The 23,720-nt window shown below is 39.3% G+C and overlaps 1 protein-coding gene across 2 annotated transcripts in view; it reads left to right on the top strand.

The window, feature by feature from the left end:
* LOC124616184 (ankyrin repeat family A protein 2-like) overlaps positions 1 to 23,720 on the top strand; it is a 46,767-nt gene that overhangs the window by 5,754 nt on the left and 17,293 nt on the right. For both annotated transcript variants that reach the window (XM_047144477.1, XM_047144476.1), the window contains exon 4: positions 21,331 to 21,478. In XM_047144477.1, the coding sequence (XP_047000433.1) occupies positions 21,331 to 21,478 (148 nt within the window). The remainder of the gene's footprint in view (positions 1 to 21,330; positions 21,479 to 23,720) is intronic.

The following is a 23,720-nucleotide window of genomic DNA, read 5'->3' as shown; positions in this document are numbered from 1 at the left end:
TCATTCCTCTTTTTGTGACTGATCCCACTGAAAATAAATTTTTCTTTAGCTTAGGAATCTATAAAATGTTTTCCAAAGTGTGAGGTTGCAGTTTGTGTTCAACTAATGACAATACTTCAGTTGATCCAATGCCTTCTGCTTTGATGATCAAGTTGTCTCGAATTTGATGAAACGAGTCATCCGATGAAATTGGCTTAAATGTGTTGAATCACTCTTTGTGTTACATCATGTGTTTTGACACAGCACTGTCGGCTAATCAAATGTTTTCATAACCTGGAGCAAAAACATACACATGCTCTGCACTCAAAGCTTGCTGCTCAGACATATCAGTTTTCATATTAAGTTTTGCTAAAAGTTTCTGTACTCAGATTTGAAATGTCCCTTGTTAGACATACTGTTGTTACTGGTATTTGGAATGAACTTGCGTGTTTTGTCCACATTAACTGCTGTGAAATCTGTTGGGTTTTCATCTCATTGTAAAAGTTTTTGTATTGATCTTCAGCACACAAGTCCTAGGCAGTTGAAAAACATTCAGAGAACATATATTACGCAATAGACAAGCCTCCAGTGGGTATCCTGGTGCATATTAGGTACATATATCATACTTAATGTGATAAAAATCTAAGGAAGGACCATTTTATAACTATTGCCGAGATTTTTAATAGCTTAAAGGCCTAATTATTAGTAGGTAGCTGTCCTAAACTTTACAAGGGACACAAGCACAGTCATACTTATCAAATATTGGCAACATGTCAGGTCAAGGGAAGTGCTCAATGCCACTTATCTGCTTTGACCAGCGACGTGAGTATGCTGTGCTGCGTGACGTTTTGGAAAAGTGTGCTGTATCACCAGTGAGTTAATTTATTGTTTGGTGGGTTTATGCATTCATTTTTGCATTAGATATGATTAGTGTGGATTTTTTTCTATCCAAAATGTAAAGGAGTTTTGTTTATTGTTAGCCATGGGGAAAATGGAAAAATTTAGTGTCCACTCCACACTGGTCAATGGTATGATGATGACCGTAAGGTTTTTGCAAGGGTTTGGCTTGATTGCAGACTTCATGAGGTGTCATGTGGGTAATGAGATTATGAAGTTGACTATGGCTCCGGCTTCTCACATCAGTGTCCTGTACATGTGGCGTTGTCACTGTGACAATGTTTGGCAAGCTATACTACGAGGGACCTGTTTCGAGAAGTCTAAGTTGGCCAACAGAGAGATTGCTTTACTTACACATTACTTTTGTTATTGTTTACATTTTTGTGCACATGAGACAGGAATGAGTGTTTGAGATGGGTTGCATTGGTTTTCTTTCTGTAGGGAAGTGTATACTGGTTGTGCGAAGTGTAGGATGTGTGTAGCGAGGGACAATGTAGGTGTAGTCACTGGTGGCTTATTTGACAAGTAATTTTTGTTTTGTTTGGATGTTAGTGCATTATTTATAGTTTGTTTGTTTCAGTGTCAAAGTTTTTTGTTTGCATTTTAGTTGGTCAAGTGGATTTTTGTGGGGGGGGGGGGGGGTTCAATTTGTGTGTGGGGTTTTGGTATTGTTAGCTTCATTAGAGCTATGTAGGTTATGTGAAAATTGTGACATTGGAATTTTTGAGTTGTGTTTGGGTTCTAGGCATCCGTGGCTTTGTTTGAGCTATATAGGTCAAGAGAAATTTGCTAATCAATGTTTTGGAGTTGTGTATATTGGTTTTTTGGTACTGAGAGCTATTTTTGAGCTATGTTAGTCAAGTGAAATGTATGATTCCTGTAGTTTTTATGTTTGTAGCATTAGGCTGAATGTTGGGAATTTTTCGTGTTTAATTGTATAATACTTGTTTTGGGGTGGTCCTGTTTTTCTTATTGTTGTATATTTAGCTTGTCCCTGCCTTAAACCCCTTACTGCCAGTGGTTGTCCCATTAGTTTCATTTTATTGCTGGAGTGAAATATTCTCGTGCTGTTTTTAATTTTGTTCACGTATATATGTAGTGACATTATGGTTGCCATATTGTGTATGCTGGAAGTAGGTGTGCCCACCATCTTGATGGCGTCATGGATCAAAGCAGCTGGGTGGAATCACACACTTCTGTAACACCAACATGTCATCCTGTGAAACTAGAGGGAACATATCGGATGATGTTATGGGGAGCATTTCGGAATCTCAAAGGATGAAAAGTACTGATACATTATTTCCAGTGTGAAATGATGATGTGGTTTTATATTTCAGTTGTGGATGCCATGGGCATGTTTTGTTTGCATGTCTGCTTTGTGCATGTGCCATAGCTGTCATTTGGTTTATTTATTTTTTGTATTCGATTAGTTATGCATGTTACTTTTGTAGGAGGGGTGCTGATCTACAAAATTTGTTTAGAAGAGTTGTTGTAGAGTCCTTTCTTAGTAATATTGTGGTGTTTACCCTGCTGGTTCACATTCCTTCCAGGGAAACATTTTAATGAATGCTGTTTTTCTGGAGAGGCTATGCAGCGACAAAAAAGAATGGGTAGGTTATTTAAACGACAGACTTATTGGGGAAAAGATGAGATGTGTAAAATGTGGTAATTAATTGTGTTAATTGTTTTTCATGCTTGTCTGGGTTTCTTTTTGTAGGAGGGTTTGTAGTGCCATGATTAGTAGAAGGAACAAAATTGGGGTGAAGCACAGAAGGGTAATGGTAGCAGTTGAAGATTCTTGCTTTGGGGAAATTTAATATCATGCAGGAAAGCTTTTGGTCTGTGTTTGGGTCTTTGGTACTGTTTGCTTAGACAGAAAAGGTATGCTACTGAGCCACTTGTGGATGGGTTGGAGGATCTAAATTATTGTCATTTTTTTGTTAGTCAGACTTGACTGGATTATCCTCCAGAAACATATGAAATACGTTAGTGTAGACTGGAAGGACAGAAGACTGGTAAAGGAATCATATACAAGACGTAATGTTAGTGTAAAGATTTATGATAAGGAAATTTACAAAACAGGTATTAGACAAGGGTGTTGTTTGATGCTAATACTTTTCATTATTAGTGCAGAGAAACTAACAGACAAAGTATTGGAAAAAGCAAGGGACATAATTGTAGGAGAAGAAAAACTAAAGACAGTTTAGTATACAGATTGAAAGGCAATATATGAGGAGGACTGGAGTCGAAATGAAAGTGAAGATTATTTACTTTTAGAATGTGTTTCATCTTTCCCAGTTTTCGAAAACCAACAACTGTGTAATACTTTTTTTAGATTTGAACACCTGTAAATTACACAATGGATTTTTGCCCAAATTTTCATAGGCAAATAAGCAGATGGGGTATCAGATGTACCAGCGTGAGGCCTAATTTTGTGAAAAAGTATTTACTTTCTTGAAGGTAATCCAGGCAATTAAGGAAAACATAACTGGTGATTTTAGGCAAAATTATACTATTGATTTTTGTCCCAATTTTTATAGCCAAATGAACAAATGGGCTATCAAATTTACCATGATGAGACCTAGTTTTGCAAAAAAGAGTTTAATTGCTTGAAAGTAGTCAAGTAATTACAAAAATTAATTAGTGACTTGAGAGAAAATTTTGGCTTGAAACTGCATAGCCAGATGAAGAGTGGGAAATGGACAAATGAGGTATTTTACTCCTGATGACAATGGTGGAGATAGCCGTTGAAAGATTGAGTGTATTATTCTGAACTAGCTGTACCCTGCCATGCTTTGCTGTGGGTCAATTTGCTTAAATGAAAAGGAAAGAAAAGAGAAAGCATGTGTTTCTAATATGTATGGGAATCGGATATATGTCCTAATCTCCTTCTCTCTGCCCTGCCTCTGTCCATCTCCCCCTCCTCTTTTCTTTGTCCATCTACTCCTACCCCGCTCACATCCCCCCCCCTTTTTCAGTCCATTATCTCCTCCCCCCCCCCCCCCCCCCATTTTCTGTCCATCTTTCCCTCCCCCTCATTCTCTCCATCTTCTCCTGCCCCCTCTCTCTGTCCATCTCCTCCTTCCAATTTCCTATGTCTATTTTCTCCCATCCCTCTCTCCATCTCCTCTTACCCACTCTCCATGACCTTGAGCCTTGTGTGTTGTTCTTGCAAATTCAGATTCCGTAGTAGTGTTGTACACAGAAGTGCCAAAGAAACTGGCATAGGCATGCCTATTGAAATGCAGAGGTATGTAAACAGGCAGAATACGGCACTGCGGTCGGCAACACCTATATAAGACGGTAAGTGTGTGGTGCATTTGTTAGATAGTTGGCACATGAGCGATGAAACACAGCCTCTCTGAGGTAGTGATGAAGTGCGGATGTTCCCATATGACCATTTCACGAATGTACCGTGAATATCAGGAATTCGGTAAAACATCAAATCTCTAACACCGCTGCAGTCGGAAAAAGATCCTGGAAGAAGAGGGCAAATGATAACTGGAGAGAATTGTTCGGTGTGACAGAAGTGCAACCCTTCTGCAAATTGCTGCAGATTTCAATGCTGGGCCGTCAAGTGTTGGCCTGTGAACCATTCAATAAAACATCACTGATATGGGCTTTTGGAGCCGAAGGCCCACTCATGTACCCTTTATGACTGTACGACATAAAGCTTTACACCTTGCCTGGGCGTGTCAACAGTGGCATTGGGCTGTTGATGACTAGAAACCTGTTACCCTGGTTGGAGGAGTCTCCTTTCAGATTGTATCGAGCAAATGGCCGTTAATGGGTATGGAGACAACCTCATGAATCCATGAACCCTGCATGTCAGCAGGGAACATTTCAAGCTGGTGGAGGCTCTGTAACGTGGGGTGTGTGCAGTTGGAGCGATATGGGACCCCCTGATACGTCTAGATACAACTTTGGCAGATGACATGTACGTAAGTGTCCTGTCTGATCGTCTGCATCCATTCACATCCATTGCGCATTCCGACGGACTTGGGCAATTCCAGCAGGACAATGCGACACTCCACATGTCCAGAATTGCTACAGAGTTGCTCCAGGAACTCACTTCTGAGTTTAAACACTTCCATTGGCTACCAAACTCCCCAGACATGAACATTATTGATCATATCTGGGATGCTTTGCAACATGCTGTTTAGGAGAGATCTCCAGCTCCTTGTACTCTTACAGGTTTATAGACAGCCCTGTAGGATTCAGGTGTCAGTTCTCTCCAGCACTACTTGAGACATAAGTTGAGTCCATGCCACAATGTGTTGTGACACTTCCACATGCTCGCGGGGGCCCTACACAATATTAGGCAGGTGTACCAGTTTCTTTGGCTCTTCAGTGTACATAAAAATATATAGTCTGTGTGTGTTTAAATGTGTTTTACTGTAAAATGTTAAAATTTGAAATAAATCAAAAAGATAGATTTTGAGAATTTTGTTTTCCCTTTACATGTAACGCATGTGCCCCCTCCCTCCTCCCCCTCACACACACACATATATATTTTAAAGGGTTAGGTACCTAAAAACACGCCCTTATTAGAATCCAATATTGTGTCAAAATTTCAAAGCAATTGGCCGAGAACTTTTGGAGGTACACAATATTGAACGAAAAAACATTTACATTTTTATTCCATTAAGTTTCAGGATTGCAGCTGTGTAAAGTCAACTTCCTGCCCAATATTTTGACTGACAACCATTAAGCCATCTTCAGGTGATTATTTTTCACTGTCACTACCTTTATACCAAAAATAGGTACAAAGATGCATGTGCAATGGTAGCTGCTATATGAGTGACCACTGTTGGAGTTTTGTGCTCTCTTTGAATACTGCTCCATCTATGGTGCATGGGTGCATGCATAATGTGATACTGAATGAGCGGTCTCTGTCAGAATGCGCACTTGTGGTGTTGAAATTCAAATGTCAAAATTAAGAAAATTAAATGTCACTATACATGTCATCAGTCATAAAATGTTTTCTTTTGTGAAGAAATTAAAGAAGTCACTGGGTATCACACCTTATCCAGTGGAAAGCTGCCATCATGATCGATAAGATCTTGCTCTAAATGTATTTCCACCGATTTGTTAATAATCAAATCCCAGAAGATTTCCGTAGAGGCCAAGAGTTCCATGGTAGAGTAATTCATGGAATGTCCTATGGAGATACAATGCTCCTCTACGGCTGACTTACTGGGCTGAGAAAGGTGAATGTGGCGATCACGTTCTATGCATCTTCCTGCATGTCATCTGACCAGTGCGGAAGAACAGTGAAAAATAGCTGTCATGCTTTTTGCACCATCTGAATTCTATCCACGAGAATATTGGATTTATGATGGAAGTGCAGGAGGATCGTTGCCATTTCGGGACATTTTGGTCATCTGGAAAGTGGCTAGATCATTGGGACATTCTATCTACCACAAGTGCACACTTGCAGATGTGTATTTGCGAGCGTGTAGCTGCCACCATCCGTTACAAACTGTGGACGTCCTCTGAATGTTGGTGCATGGGCATATGTTGTGTCTGATGAGACAGCCTTGCAAATGAGCTGGAACATCTACAATCAGTGTTCAAAGATAATCAGATCATATCAGCACATCTTTAAGGAAGAAGAAACATGACCACCCACTAGAGCAAGAGGAGAAGGAATGGTTCAAGTCCGAGACATTCCTGCGTTTTGTTGGAATTGAGCATAATCTTTAGAAAACATCATGTCAAAGTAATCTTTTGCCCGCCTACTAAGACTTGCACTCTCCTCGGTTCAGCAAAGGCGGTGTGGTATTGGAGAAGGCTGGAATCTACAAAATACCTTGTCAGTGTGGCAAAGCCTACATTGATCAGACGTTGCACACAGCGCATGAAAGATACATTGAACATGATTGCCACACTAGCCTTTCACAGGCCAGTAAGTTAGCCATAATGGAACACCATATCTCCTCAGTGCATTCCATAGATTACTCTGCCATGGAAATATTGGCCTCACGGAGGTCCATCTGGAATTTGATTATTAAGAAATCAGGGGAAATATGTTTAACACAAGATCTTATTAATCATGACAGCGGCCTTCAGCTGGACAAGGCGTGAGACCCAGTGATTTATTTAATTTCTTCAAAAAGAAAGCATTTTATGACTGATGGCGTTCCAAGTGACATTTAATTTTATTAATTTTGACATACGAAATTTTAACTCTGTGATTGCACATCGCTATAGAGAGCAGTATAGTACCACATCACGCATCGCCTGCGTGCCATAGATGGAGCAGTATTTGAAGAGAGCATGATTCGACAGAGTTCGCTCATGTAGCAGCTGCCTTTGTGAAAATGTTTTTGTTCCTATTTTTGGAATAAAGTCAGTGATGTGAACTAGCAACCTCTCCAGTGCAAATCACTCACCTGACGGTGGCCGAACGATTGTCAGCCAAAATACCCATGACACAGCTTGTAAATGAAGAAGATCTTATTCAAACATGCCATTGTGAAATACTCTGGGGGTCACAAATGAAGTATCAAACTGATTAGTGTGAGGTCTAGTTGTGCAAAAAAAGTGATTCATTGAAACTTCCTGTCAGATTAAAACTGTGTGCTGAACTTGGACGTCGTCAAACCTGATTCGAACTGATTGCAGGCAAAAGTCATGCTTATGAAGGGATCTTGGAATATTTTGGCATAATAATAATAAATAAAAATATTCTTGTGGTTATGATGATTTTTAATATACATTTTTTTTGCATTTTTATGCACACATAGCATCTACTACACACATTGTTGATGCATGAGTAAAAATTACATGCCATTTTTATGTGAGATCTTAAATATAAGTGCTCTCAAGTGAGATTGAAATGATATATATAGGGAAACATTCCACGTGGGAGAAATACACTCCTGGAAATTGAAATAAGAACACCGTGAATTCATTGTCCCAGGAAGGGGAAACTTTATTGACACATTCCTGGGGTCAGATACATCACATGATCACACTGACAGAACCACAGGCACATAGACACAGGCAACAGAGCATGCACAATGTCGGCACTAGTACAGTGTATATCCACCTTTCGCAGCAATGCAGGCTGCTATTCTCCCATGGAGACGATCGTAGAGATGCTGGATGTAGTCCTGTGGAACGGCTTGCCATGCCATTTCCACCTGGCGCCTCAGTTGGACCAGCGTTCGTGCTGGACGTGCAGACCGCGTGAGACGACGCGCCATCCAGTCCCAAACATGCTCAATGGGGGACAGATCCGGAGATCTTGCTGGCCAGGGTAGTTGACTTACACCTTCTAGAGCATGTTGGGTGGCACAGGATACATGCGGACGTGCATTGTCCTGTTGGAACAGCAAGTTCCCTTGCCGGTCTAGGAATGGTAGAACGATGGGTTCGATGACGGTTTGGATGTACCGTGCACTATTCAGTGTCCCCTCGATGATCACCAGTGGTGTACGGCCAGTGTAGGAGATCGCTCCCCACACCATGATGCCGGGTGTTGCCCCTGTGTGCCTCGGTCGTATGCAGTCCTGATTGTGGCGCTCACCTGCACGGCGCCAAACACGCATACGATCATCATTGGCACCAAGGCAGAAGCGACTCTCATCGCTGAAGACGACACATCTCCATTCGTCCCTCCATACACGCCTGTCGTGACACCACTGGAGGCGGGCTGCACGATGTTGGGGCGTGAGCGGAAGACGGTCTAACGGTGTGCGGGACCGTAGCCCAGCTTCATGGAGACGGTTGCGAATGGTCCTCGCCGATACCCCAGAAGCAACAGTGTCCCTAATTTGCTGGGAAGTGGCGGTGCGGTCCCCTACGGCACTGCGTAGGATCCTACGGTCTTGGCGTGCATCCGTGCGTCGCTGCGGTCCGGTCCCAGGTCGACGGGCACGTGCACCTTCCGCCGACCAGTGGCGACAACATCGATGTACTGTGGAGACCTCACGGCCCACGTGTTGAGCAATTCGGCGGTACGTCCACCCGGCCTCCCGCATGCCCACTATACGCCCTCGCTCAAAGTCCGTCAACTGCACATACGGTTCACGTCCACGCTGTCGCGGCATGCTACCAGTGTTAAAGACTGTGATGGAGCTCCGTATGCCACGGCAAACTGGCTGACACTGACGGCGGCGGTGCACAAATGCTGTGCAGCTAGCGCCATTCGACGGCCAACACCGCGGTTCCTGGTGTGTCCGCTGTGCCGTGCGTGTGATCATTGCTTGTACAGCCCTCTCGCAGTGTCCGGAGCAAGTATGGTGGGTCTGACACACCGGTGTCAATGTGTTCTTTTTTCCATTTCCAGGAGTGTATATCTAAAACAAAGATGATGTGACTTACCAAACGATGGACACACAAACAAACACATAGCCTTTACAAATGTCTGCTTGTGTCTGTGTGTGTGCGGATGGATATGTGTGTGTGTGTGCGCGAGTGTATACCTGTCCTTTTTTCCCCCTAAAGTAAGTATTTCCACTCCCGGGATTGGGATGACTCCTTACCCTCTCCCTTAAAACCCACATCCTTTCGTCTTTCCCTCTCCTTCCCTCTTTCCTGATGAAGCAACGGTTGGTTGCAAAAGCTTGAATTTTGTGTGTGCGTTTGTGTGTCTATCAAAATGCCAACGCTTTCACTTGGTAAGTTACATCATCTCTGTTTTTAGATATATTTTTCCCATGTGGAATGTTTCCCTCTATTTTCTCCCGACATTGCTCTTCTGTTACAAAGATAATATTAAAAGCCTATCTTTGCCATCTTCTGTGGCAATGTACAAATTTCTTATTACTAATGAGTAAAAGAAGACATTCATACAAACTAATAATGAGAAAAGATAAAAAAGAGATAGGATATTGAGTGCTAGTTGTTTAGGTGTTACACAACTGCCCCCACTGTACACTGTGACATTATATGGAGGTGGACAGTGTTAGGCAGCATCATATGATTAATTGGTTGCTATCTATTACTGTTGTGGGTGGTGGGAGGATCAAAGCCCTTCATTTCTCAGTCTTTTGGATAGACTTATGTCATGTTAAGTGGAGATGTCAGCTTTACCCTATTATATCTACATATACGTATACAAATAATTGAAAGCAAAACAGATTATAAAAATGTGGTACAAATATCAAATACTGTGCGTATTCAACAACACTTGATACAGTCAAGTCTCTTTCATCATTGTGCCCACATGCGCAGTAGGTAGTTGGCGGCCTGGCACTGGGTCTTTAACGGTTGCGTCCTTGCTGAATACCTTTAACTCATGCATGTCCATTTTATGTGGAGTGAGACAGCAAAGTCGTTTTGTATTGCACTTTGGATTCCACCACAAATATTTGTTCGTTTCTTGGAAATTGTGTGCGTGCTTGTGGTAATTTCGATGCTATGACAGAAGACCTCCAATTTTACGGTCCGAGACCCATTTTTTACCCGTCATAACGCGCTTATTCAGCAGAGAGGAAATTCATCAATCAGCACCAACCGATAAGGTAAGTTCCTTATAAAACACTTCTCCATTTATTCAGAGTTGAGTGTAGTTTAGTAAAAAATTTTGTAGGTTTGCCCAAGTGTACTAAGCATCAAACACTTCATATTTTTTTTTTTTTTTTTTTTTTTTTTTTTAAAAAAAATCAATTTTACACAGGTTCCTTGCCTAATTATCATCCAACTCTATTAATCACTTATTTTGCTTAAAGTATCTGCTTTTGTATGCTGTTACTGTTTAAACAAATGGTTATTTATGTAGTTACAATTTTAGTACTTTCATTTTGGGAATAGTTAAAACTCTACATTAGATTTGATTATTTTCATAAAGTCATATCAGTTTAGTTTGTAAATAATAGATTCATTTACATTCATATTATAGAATAAACATGTGTAACCTCAGTTACATCTATCGTCCTTATATACATATAGTACATCCATATGTTTACCACAAATCCTTACATATAAAACATAATACATAATTCCTTTCACATTATTCATGGGAGCTTGTTATTTATTTATGAAGCAGGTGGAAAAGCATCGGCATCTACTTCAAATACACTATGCACTGCTTGTCTAACTATGCTTAGCATCGCCTCTAGGAATGAAGGAAGGAATCTATTTGACTACAGGCCCATCTGATTACTAAGGAAAGGATGTATAACTCACATATTGTGTTACAAGAAGACTCTCAATCAGCATTGTTCATGGTACAAGCTTGTTATGTTCGTACTACATGAAATAGACATTGTTTACTCCAGACGACATGTAACTTCAGTATTCATGACATGTTTTTAATTGGCATGAAGGTTGTTGTCATTCGACGTGTAGAAATTGCGGGAGTTACTCCTTCTCTTCGACATGATGAATAATTTTTGGTCACTAGGCTTACATACTACTTAATCTAACTTTAACTAACTTACGCTAAGGACAACTTTGCAAAGACTTCACTATGGAAGACACCGTCGTTATAGTGGGTGGGCCAGGTGATAGTATTGACAGAGTTCCAGGGTACAGTATAGAGTGTGACCTGGCAAAGATTGCATCAGCATCAAAGCATGCTGTTTGTGAGTTTGTATCTGTTCTTGATTGCCATGACCGACCTCATTTTAACTCTTCTGTCAAGAGAGTTAATTTGGAATTGGAATGGCTGCTTATGTCGGGTGCAGGGTTACGAATTGGTGTGGTTCCTGTTGGTGCTCTCAATAGGTGGGATTATACTAGGCCTTCACCTCAACAGGAAAGGGAAGGGTAAACTGGCTGGGAAAATAGCAGGAAAGTTAAAGGGGGCAGGCAATGTCACGAGTAATAAAATACAAGTGGTTATAGGGTTCAGAAAAGACCCTTTTTTAGAGTAGGGAGGACAGAAAGAAACCAAATTTTAAGAGAGGTTATGACTGAGACAAACCTTCGGTTTGAGAAAGAAACCATAAAACATAACTCTAGCTTATTACATCAGCATAAACAGCTATTGGTTAAGAATTTTCAACAATCAGCAGATTTTTTTCAGCTGTACCCAATTTTAACTCAGTCAGTGTGAAATGTCAGCTATCTTGATTGCATTAAAATATTCAAGAACTGAGAAATAAAATTAATGAATTAATTATCTACAGAGATGAATTAAAGTCCTCAAACCCAGCTGACATAATCTACCTCTCTGAACATCATGTGACCAATGGTATAGAACTTTTAAGTGTTACAGGGCTTAGGTTAGCATCTCACTTTTGTAGAGCAGAAGTGGAGAAAGAAGGAGTTGCCATATTCATCAGGAACTGTCATAAACTTAAGAACATGGACGTTAATAAATTTTGCTTAGAACAGCATATGGAAGCATGTGCAACAGAAGTAGAATTTCACAAAAAATCCTTCATAATATTAAGTGTATTGGAGCACCTGCAGGTAACTTTAATCTGTTCATAAACCACCTTGAAGCTGTACTGTCCCATTTAACAACTAAAAACAAAGAAATAGTGGTTGCTGGTGATTTCAATGTAGATTTCCTTAAAGACTCTCCCAATAAGAACTTATTTGAGTTAGTAACACTATCATTCAACTTAATTACCACTGTAAACTTCCCCACTAGGGTAGCCAATTGCTCACAAACAGCTATTGATAATATCTTTATAGAAAAGTCCAATGAACAAAATTATATTACAAAACCAATAGTCAATGGCCTCTCAGACCATGACGTGCAGTTCCTTCTGTTAAATGTTAATACTGAACAGGACATAAAATCTGTTAAATCTGAGCTCAAGAGGGTAATCAATAAGCCAAAAATTGATTATTTTAGGACACTCCTCAGAGACATTCACTGGACTGATGTTTACAGTGTTCATGGCATGAATGAAAAATATAACACTTTTGCTAATAAAGTGCTTACCTTATTTGAACACTGTTTTCCCCCAAAACTAACCAAGGTTAGAGCAAAGTATACAAAGAAGCCTTAGATTACTCAAGGAATAGGGGTATCTTGTAAAACAAAAAGAAAAATGTATCTGTCAATGCGAAACAGTTCTGATGTTGATGCTATAGCACATTACAATAAATACTGCAAAATATTAAAGACTGTAACACAAACATCAAAGCAAATATATTAAAAGGAAAATATAGTCATATCAGATAGCAAAATAAAGACGATATGGGATATAGTGAAGGAGGAGACCAGTAGAACCATACACGAAGAGGGACAAATAGCATTAAGACTAAATGATACGTTGGTGACAGATGTGTATCGTGCTGCAGAACTTTTCAACAAACATTTTATAACTGTCACTGAAAAGATGGGGTTTCAGGTTCTGTAGATGCTGCTATGGAATACCTCAGACCAGACATTTCAAGTAACTTCCATAATATGAATTTGACCCTCACTACCCCAGCAGAAATAATGACCATTATAAAATCTTTAAAATCAAAAACATCTAGTGGATGTGATGAAATATCAACAAAGTTAGTTAAAGAATGTGATTCTGAGTTAAGAAACATATTAAGCTATCTGTGTACCAATTGCTTATCAATGGAATATTTCCTGAATAGTTGAAATATGCTGAAGTTAAGCCACTGTTTAAGAAGGGAGATAAAGAAATAGCATCGAATTTCTGCCCAATTTCACTTTTGCCAGCACTGTCAAAAATTTTAGAAGTAATGTACAATCGGCTTTATAACCACCTTATCTCAAATAACATACTGTCAAAGTCGCAGTTGGGATTTCTAAAGGGTTCTGATAATGAGAAGGCTACCTACACCTACAGTGAAAATGTGCTTAATTCATTAGAAAAAAAATTGCAGGCAACTGGTATATTTTTCAATCTGTAAAAGACATTTGACTACGTAAATCACAATATCCTTTTAAGTAAATTAGAATATTATGGTGTAACAGGAAATGCTGCAAAATGGTTCAAATCTTGTATCTCTGGCAGGAAAAAAGGGCGGTATAGGAAAGAGACATGTATTAAGCTATCAGGCATCATCCATCTGGCAACTAATTACATGTGGGGTCCCACAAGGTTCCATTTTAGGGTCCTTACTTTTTCTTGTGTATATCAATGACCTTTCATGAGTAATATTATCAGATGCCAAGTTCGTTTTGTTTACCAATGATACAAACATTCCAATAAATAGCAAATCAAGTGTAGTCTTAGAAAGATCGGCTAGTAAAATATTTGTGGACATTAATCACTGGTTCCTAGCCAATTCTTTGTCAATAAACTTTGAAAAAACACGCTACATGCAGTTCAGAACTTCTTAGGGGTGTCCCACGAGTATATGCCTAACATACAATGACAAGCAGATAGAAGAAGTGAACAGTGTTAAGTTCTTGGGATTACAGCTTGAAAATAAATTCAACTGGGGGGAGCACACCACAGAACTGCTGAAGCGTCTTAACAAATCTCTGTTTGCAATGCGAATTGTGTCAGACGTAGGGGATATAAAAATGAAAAAGCTGGCATACTATGCTTACTTTCATTCCATAATGTCATATGGGATTATTTTTTGGGGTAATTCATCAAGCCAAGCTAAAGTTTTCTGGGCACAAAAACGTGCATTAAGAGTTATATGTGGTGTGAACTCAAGAACGTCCTGCAGAAGCCTGTTTAGGTAACTAACTACTGCTTCCCAATATATTTATTCCTTAATGAAATTTGTCATTAAAATGTTTTGTTCAACATTACTATGTTATAAATAGCGTATGTGAGTACTTTCTTGTTTCATTCAAAAAACTGGTTATTTAAAAGTTTAATTTACACCTCAGAATTGGGGAATCGAATAGTTTATATGAGCTCTTATTATATTATTTTTTGTTCAGATTGCCTGAGGATGCACCGATAATTGGTGCGAAACTGGTCGCAGATTTAATAAAAATCATTCATACAGCCAGTGCTGAACTTACTTTGAAAAAAAAACGTCGAAGTTTGGCTGTGATTGCTCGCCCTACAAAATAACACGTTACAAAATGAAAGGGATTGGTGATCACAATATATTTTTGTTCTCTTACCCCATAAAAACCACTCAAATTTTTTTGACTGCCCAGGCTACTGCCAAACTTTCTAATGCTGATATATAGTATGATGTTTCTGCATCAGGTAATGTGCAGCTAGCAAAATGAACGACCTTTGTCAATATCTTACCATCTTCCTCTCTCATCTCTCATCTGGAGCAGACATGCTCCCAGATCCTGTGAGGAGGCACTTGTGCACAGACAGAAACCCTCCATATCGGTGCGACTAAGTATATTTGCATTCACTAATGTCTCTTTTAATATTATTGTAATCCAGTTGGCATTTGTCAACCCAAAGCCAAGGTGTGTTTTTGCATAATAAATTAAACAGGGTATCACTGTTTGTTAGTTATTTGGGTATGCACTTATGGAAGAATGATGCTAATTCTAAATAAGCTTTAAGTTGTTTCTTGTTCCTAGGTGCAGGACAATTGTGTGTGGCATAAAGTTTCTTAGGATCAGGCAGGATACCTTGTTCGGAGATGATGTGATCAAGAAATGTTACCTTCTCCCTTCCAAAATCAGACTTTTTAAAATTTGCTGTCACCCTGTAATCTGAAAAAAAAAAAAACATTGTAAAACTTTCTCAATCAAATGAATGTGCTCTGAACAAGCGGGGGTGGTGATTAACAAGTCGTCAACATAGACCGTAACCTTGCTAAGTAGCTCTGGTCCTATTACTTTATCTAATGCTGCAATGAATACGTCTGTACTTACATTCAGACCAAATATCAGGTTGTAGAATTCAAAGCTTCTATCACAATGTACGAAAGCTGTGTACTTTCTTCTTTCTGGATGGAGTTTGATTTGCCAGTAGGATGTCTCAGGTCCTATATGGTAAAATACCAGGTATTATGGAACTTCAAAAGTTGTTCATCCAGGTTGTCAGGCCTGATTCGAACCGGTTCTAGGATCTTATCAAAGTCTCGAGCATCCAGAACCAACCTTACTGATCTGTCTGGTTTACTTACAGTAAAAATGGGGCTACAGTAAGGTGAAAAGGTAGGCTGAATGATGCCCGACTTAATCATTCGATTGATTTCTTCTCGTACTGCCTGTCTTTTTGTCCATGGAATGGGATATGATGATACACAAAAAGTTTCATGCGGGTAAACGTCACATGTCTGCAGTGTGATTTCAGCTCTCTAAGACTGCAGATGTGTGTGCTAGTTGCATTTGCATGAGTGTGTGTGTATGTGTGTCTACTGCTGACAAAGACCTTAATGGCCGAAAGCTATAATTGTGTGAATCTTTTTTGTTGTGCCTATGACGACTCAGCATCTCCGCTATATGGTGAGTAGCAACTTTCCTTCTCTGGTATAGTTACATTCCATCCTGGATTTTCCATGGGTGAAGTTAAGGAAGAGGTGCAAACCAGACAGAGGAAAGTATCCAGTCAATATCTCTCATCAGACAGATGTACCGAAGAAGGTTAAATGTGTGTGTGGGTTTTTTTTTTCCCCTGAGGTGGCAGAAGAAGTTCGCTGAGAAACATGTGCAGAAATCTTGGACCTGGGGATAAAGATCTGGATATTTTGGTGGTACTGGGAACCAGAGGCAACTCTAGACTCATCGTTTTCTGCAAGGACTGCACTGAGAAGATGTGGAGCGTGCTTGAGGACAAGGCATGCTGGAACACTGTAGCTGATTTCACCAAGAACATGGTGGCTCTTCATTAAAGCTCAGACCTGTCTAACACGTTTATAGGAAAGTTATGTACTCAACTCATTTTGTCCACCAAGAAATTGTGAGCTCCTCAAAGTTCACAAAGGAGGAGTACCATTATACCTCATTTGTGTTGCTTGACTGTTCTGTTGGTTCTTGGTAGAATATTTTATGTAAGCGGCAGTCAAGTGAAGATGAGACAAACGGGGTGGGGGAGGGGGGGGGGGGGGAACTGGCCAGATGTGAGTAGGAGTCGTGCCGAGGGCTCTGTACAAATTTGGCTCTATATTCTGAGAATTGAAGATAGTGCCAAATTTTGTAGACTGACCGTGCTTCCCCAGTATTCTGCCAATAAACTGAAGTCTACCACCTGCTTTATCCACGACTGAACCTATGTGATCATTCCATTTCATATTTTTACAGAATGTTACACCTAAGTACTTGTATGAGTTAGCCATGTCCAACGGTGAATCATTGATATAATTTTCATTTTGTGATATAGAATTTTTCATTTCTGAACATTTAAAGCAAGTTGCCAGTCTCTGCACCATGTTGAAATCTTATCAAGATCTGACTGTATATTTATGCAGCATCTGTCAGATAGTACGTTATTATAGATAACTGCATCATCTGCAAAAAGCCTGATTTTACTAGTACTATAGTCTGCAAAGTCATTAATATACAACATGAACAGCAAGGGTCCCAACACACTTCCATGGGGCACACCCAAAGTTCCTTCTCCATCTGATGATGACTCTCCATCCAAGATAGCATGGTACATCCTCCTTATCAAAAGGTCCTCAATCCATTTCATTTGATTTCCATATGATCATACTTTTGTGAATAAGCATAGGTGTGGTACTGACTCAAATGCTGCATCTAACTGTTTGACCGTGACCCAGAGCTTTCAGTATGTCATGTGAGAAAAGGGCGGGTTGGGTTTCACAAGATCGATGTTTTCAAAAACCATGCTCTTTGGCATTGAGGAGCCCAATCTGTTCAAAGAGTTGAGCTGTATAGTTCTACGCAGTCCTCAGCTCTTTTCACCTGAACATTGAATTGATGATGGAGATCAAAGTGGATGGTGAGCTGCCCTCTCTGACCTCAAGACTTTCAGCCATGAACTAAAAATATCTGAAAACAGTCTTAAAGAAAATTGGTTACACTAAGGGCAGATTCGCAGGTTTAACATTCACTATGATCTACAATTACAGCACTATTCTCCAAGACAATGGAAGAGCAGGAAGTTAGTGTTGCAGTTGCATTTGTGCCACACAGCAGGGCATTACTGTGGAAAATGGGACAGATTCTCCAGATACACCACATATTTTTTTGGTTTTTGGAGCCTCTTTTTCTATGTATTATATCTCAGAAAAGTGGGAGTGTTGTTAATTGTTTTATAGTTTTAGGGATGGTATTCATTAGTGAAGCGCATTTGTGATTTGCATTGTATGATTTATTATCTATTGAAGATGGTGATATTTTGAGGGAAAGGTTTGTGCGATAAGGCTGTTTATTGGAAGCATGTAGGTCTAGTGGATATGGCAATACATTAAATGGGGGTTAATGGAAATGGTGACACAGTGAGGGGGTTACTTGGATCATATTGTTTACTGGACCTGTAAAGAATTATGAGAGATAGTGAGCAGTTGGTGACTGGAAGAGGGAATGGTGGTGGCTTGGCTCATATTGTATGTTTAGTATGGTGAAACATATAAAATTATTTGTTGATTTGTGCTAAATAATTTTTCAGGTGTGTGTGTGTGTGTGTGTGTGTGTGTGTGTTTGTGTGTGTGTGTGTGTCATCATTCATCCATTAGATGGATGATTCTTCAGACCCATTTGTCTACCATGTTGATAGTGTCATTGTCTATACATCATGTCATCCACTAATCCCAATCTCTGTCACACATACAGTTTTCATGTTTTCTTTCTTTCTTTCTTTTTCCAAACAGTGTTAACAAACTGAAAATGAAAACGCAGTTTACTAAAATTCTCGATGTTCTGAGGTTGTGGTTGAATGGAAAGTGATACCTGAGTTTGCTATCACCCACTTCTTGTTCTTATTTTGTATATGCTAAAACCACCTCATGTGAAGTAAGATCCATTGAAAGCGTACTTGCAGGTTCATGTGATGTCTCCCAAGCAGGTAGCTTCACATGTTTTAGTGTGGCAGTCCTACGTTATTTCCCTTATAGGGCAAACTGATTGCTATGTACATCGACCAGTCAGGAGGCCTGTTGGCATCTGATGTCACAACCTGGAAAGAGCACTTCACTGAAGGCACAGGAATGTTATGGATGCAGGTACTGAAGGCACAGCCATGCCAGGGAGGTTTTCATGTACAACATAGCCTCAGAGTGTGTTTTAGTTGTTGCGGATGTCTCCACAGTAGAGAAAAGAATGTGTTATCACTTTTATTGGTGCATATAGGAATGATTCATTCATATAATTGGAGAAAACTCCCAGTTACAGTAAAAAACCTCATTCGTGAATCAGACCTTTAGCCACTGTACACCTTGCAGCAGATCTTACACACTGTGACTGCTTCAGCACGTGAGCAAGCTGTCCTCACTCTCTGCTAGATGACCGTCAAATATGCCATCTAGCAAACTTATGGCAAATCTTACTGTGAGACTATCTTTAGGCATTTTCCAGAGTATGTCTTATTGCTAGAGATTATTCGCATTCATATAAGTGAAAGTTGGTATATTCTGCAACTACAAAGTTCACTGCTTATCACAAAAGCAGACACCAAAGCCCACATATTTTTCTAACAGGTGTTGCACATTGTTTCCTCTTATTCAAAGTAATTTGAACAGGATGGATACAACTAAATTTAAAAAAATCTAAATATTGGATAGCAATGCAGATAATCTCCATTGTTGTGCTGGTTAAAATGGAGGTAGATGTTGTTTACTTTTCCACCCTTGACTGTTGCAAATTATGTTATTTGTGTTGTTGAACATTGAAATGACAAGGATGCTTGAGTATTACATATTTGCATTATGAGTTTCTTGTTGTGACATTGATGGAAAAAGAATAGATAAAATATTAGTCACCACATAAAAGAGCACACTGATTGCTTAGGACTGCTGTGGATGGAGCAGGAAGGGTACCAGATGGTTAGCTGAACCAGCCTCTGCTGATGTTAAGTCGTGGTAGTGAAGAAGTGTGTATGTGCCAGTCAGTTGTACAGAATTAGCGCAGTAAGATGGGTTGATGTGGCAGAATGGCAGAAGGAGGTATCATGTTTGGACATACCCTTGACCACACTATGAGTAAAGGTGCTCAATTTGTTCGTGTAGCAGCATGGACTGTCCAATGTGTCTGCGAGGAATGGTAGTATCAAACTTAGTCATGTAAGAGAGCATAAGGAAGTGGTCATAAAAAGATCGTAATTGATGGGGAACAGAGACAACTGTCATACCTTATCAATGACAATCAGTTTCAAACCCAACACAGGAATTTTTGCTGTCAGTGAATGCAGATCAATCTCAACCAGTTTTGGAGTGAACATTTGGAGGGAACTGCATGCAGTATGTATGCTGTGGCACTTAACCACAGTGATATTTAAATCTGCACTTCTTCAATGAGCTGAGTGACAGAGAAACTTGACAGTAGTTGAGTGAAGGGTTTTATTGTGGTCTGATGAGTTGCAATTTTGGCTCTATACAAATTAAGTGAGGTATAGTGTGCACTGATGATTCATTGAGCCATGAAATCTGCATTGTGTGGCAGTTTAGTTCAGGCTGGAGCTGGTGCTCTGATATTCTGAGGGTGTTTTTCATACCATGACTCGAGCCAACTCATTCAGGTTACTGTGAAGATGAGTCTGGATGTTTATTTCAGCATTCTTGATGACCAAATGTTGCCCTTTCTTCTATATCTGTATGGTGAGTGTGTTGGGGACACACTTGTTTTTCAAGCTGACAACAGCCATATTCACACTGTTACAAGCATTCTCTCCTGACTTCACAAATGCTCGGTCTTCATATTACACTTTGATTAACCGAAATGCTTGCGACTATTTGGAACAGTGCATGGAAAAAAGCAGTCAAGGCAACCAAGATTTGGTAGCTCTAAACTGTAAAGGATCCGTTCATCAATAAATGGGTTCATCTGGATATGGTATACCTAAATAAATGTGTGGACACTCTTTCTCATGGAACTGAGGCCATTGTCAAGGCTGGAACTTAACATTATCCGGTGTTGGCGTTGTGTGTGCTGGGAATGGCTAATATTTTGTCTCTTGTGTTTATATTATTGAAATGTACCATACTGCCATTGAGAATTAGCTGAAGAGGGAGACTGAGTATAATGCATCATCCAAATATTGAGATGTCAACAATGCTTTATTGTTCTCACTTCATTGCATACTACCAGTGCATATCATTTTAGCATATCATATTAGCATGTCACCTCACAGCCAAATTTTTTGTGTTGCAATAATTTCTAGTTGACGCCATTTCAGTAACTTCTGTGTCTTGTTGATCAGTTGGAACTGTATTTAGTATTGATAGCTTCGTAGAATATGGTGTTGGATTTGTGTTTCATTGTTGTTGCTGTTGACAAGGTGTTCGGGGGAAGCAGGCTGACAGTTTCTTTTTCAGGTATAGGAAAAGAGTGACAGTACAGCTACAACTGTATATTTGACTGCAAATTTCTGTTTTGTTTGTAAACTGTGGGAAAATTATTGATATGACTCATATTTATTGTCAGTGATATACTTATGTATGTATTACTCAATTTTTGTTTTTATTTGGTATTCATGTAAGGTGAGTAATCAATACTTGATATATTGTTATTTAATTATGTTTGAGCAGGTTGGAAATACTGCCCTGATATATGCAGCTCATGGCGATCATCCTCATTGCACAAATGAACTTCTTATAAGGGGTGCTGATCTCACTATCATGAATCTGAATGACGATACAGCATATGGAGTTGCAGTTTCTGAAGGCAGCAGGCTTGGTAGGTATAAAATTTGAGCTGCTTCACACAGTTTATTACTGTTTTGAGTGGGCACCTAACAACACAAAAACTGGTGCTAGTCTCACAATCATAATGTTCACATCTGGTACGTATGTCCTTTGCAACATCAACTTTCACAGGTTGGATGGTAGTCTGAAATATATTTTCATGTCTGACATTTAATTTCTTTCTACAGAAGGTATTCTCAGAAGGTAAGGAGATATATTGATTTTCCACTGCAAGCTCGCTCAGATATCCAAACTGCCCAACTGTTTATTTGTAACCATATAACAGTTGTGTCATAAATCATCCGAATGTTGCCAGAGATCAAAGTCTCACACTGGAACGTGTTATGGAACTTTTATGGCAAAAGAGTTATCATCTTTTAGCACTAAGGACCACAACTTGTCTCATTCCTGCCCTCCTGCTTGTCTATTAAAGTTGTTACTGTGTTTTGGATTTCTGTTACTTCTCTTTACATCCTGTTGTAACAATCAATAGCATTTGATAAATCTTTAGTATTGGAGAATCAAAATTGCTGGCCCCCTATTCCCAGTATAAGATCTGTCATAATTCGTCTTTGTTGTCTCTGTGACAGTTGCTCTTTGTTCTTTAAACTAGTTGTTGATATTTCTGTCAGTAGCTCCTACACTTCAATGCACATGTGGATGTGCTGTTGCAGGTGTGGAGCGTAAGTCCTTTGCAGGATTCAAATTTTGATGCACTTGTGGATGGCCAAGAAAAAATCCACTTCTTGGTTGCAGTATGTTGCTGACTCCCCGTTGTACAAAAAGGAACTCTCAGACTTTCTAAATTTTCAGAAAGCTATTAATGTGATGACGGCTGGGTGTGAAGGTGTGTAAACTTCAGCATAGCAAGGTTATGTTAATGTTAGATATGTTTCGTCACACAAGGGATCTCAAGTCGAAGCTTCCCTCTGGAATACACAACCAAAGAATGGAAAAAGGGTCCTGATTTTTTACTTTTTGTCATCTTTAACAAAAGGAACAGGGTATAATTGAAAGCCAACGCAATATACCAAATTATTTCTTGCATATGTTTAAGATACATTTCCACAACTTTCATAAGTTAAATGCTTAACTTTTTGCCTAATTTCTTTTCTGTTGATGTGGGAAATACAGAAAATGAATTGTGACAAGGAAGTACATTAACAATTTTGCAACAAAGTTGCTTGTACAGGTCTCTATAAAGAGTGTATTCAGTGTAAATATCTTCATATTTGTTAAACAAGTTTGCATATAGTTAAAGTATTCTGCTTTGCTAGCCTCAGCTGTTATACTTCATTTCCACTTTCATTTGGTTTGCTTGACTGCCTTTCTGATGTAGATAATTTACAAGTTCCATACTGTTTATAAGCATTGTTTCTTCTCACTTCGTGACGAATTTTATCAATTTAGTGTACTTGACGTATTTCAGTCATATTTTAATCTTTTAGCCTGTGATTTTAAACTGATATGAGATTATGTGATTAACTTTCACTGTTTTATATAAGCTAAGCAATAACGTGCTGATCAAACAAGAGTTCCCAATCTGAAGTAATAACAAGAAAATTTAGTCACGCTCCTTCTATCCAAACTTTCCATGCCAACAGTGTCACACTTTGATTTTTCCTTACTCACCTGTCAGTTTACGGCTCTTTACTCTTCATGTGTTGCACTAGTGACATTGTACACTGAAGCTCATAAAAGGTTTCTATTTTATATATTGATTCAAATACACACTATACTATGAAATTCTTGAATTAGCCTTTGGCAAAAGCTACTCAGGTTTGTTACTGTTACAGTAGAATATTACAAATAAGATAATCTCAAAGTCAATACTCTATAAGTATATAATAGTTATAAAACGGCTGAAAAAATGGGGGAGCTTATCAGAACATCCAGCAGAAGCAGAAATTCAACAAATTTCCAAATCCTCAAACACTACGGGTCCCAAGAAGGACTTTGCAACTTTGAAAATTTGTACAGACATATTCATATGATTTAGACTTGCTCTTGGTGTCATCTTGGAGGAAAATAGATCAAGTTTTGAGTCACGTGGTATCCTAGTACGGAGTTATGCCACCTCAAATGCTAGCAGTAGTTGCAGGGAAGATGGCTACATTTACTGGTCCCAATTATGCTCACTGTGTGTTTTGTTTTGAAGGGTCAAAGTTTACTGAGATATGCTGGAAAAATTTTTAATGTCCCAGATTGATATCGATGATCAAGCATGCAGATAT

This window comes from Schistocerca americana, chromosome 5 (genome assembly GCF_021461395.2).
Source record: "Schistocerca americana isolate TAMUIC-IGC-003095 chromosome 5, iqSchAmer2.1, whole genome shotgun sequence".
Taxonomy (NCBI): Eukaryota; Metazoa; Arthropoda; class Insecta; order Orthoptera; family Acrididae; genus Schistocerca; species Schistocerca americana.
Note: the sequence above shows the minus strand (reverse complement) of the source record. Positions and strands in the feature narration are given on the sequence as shown.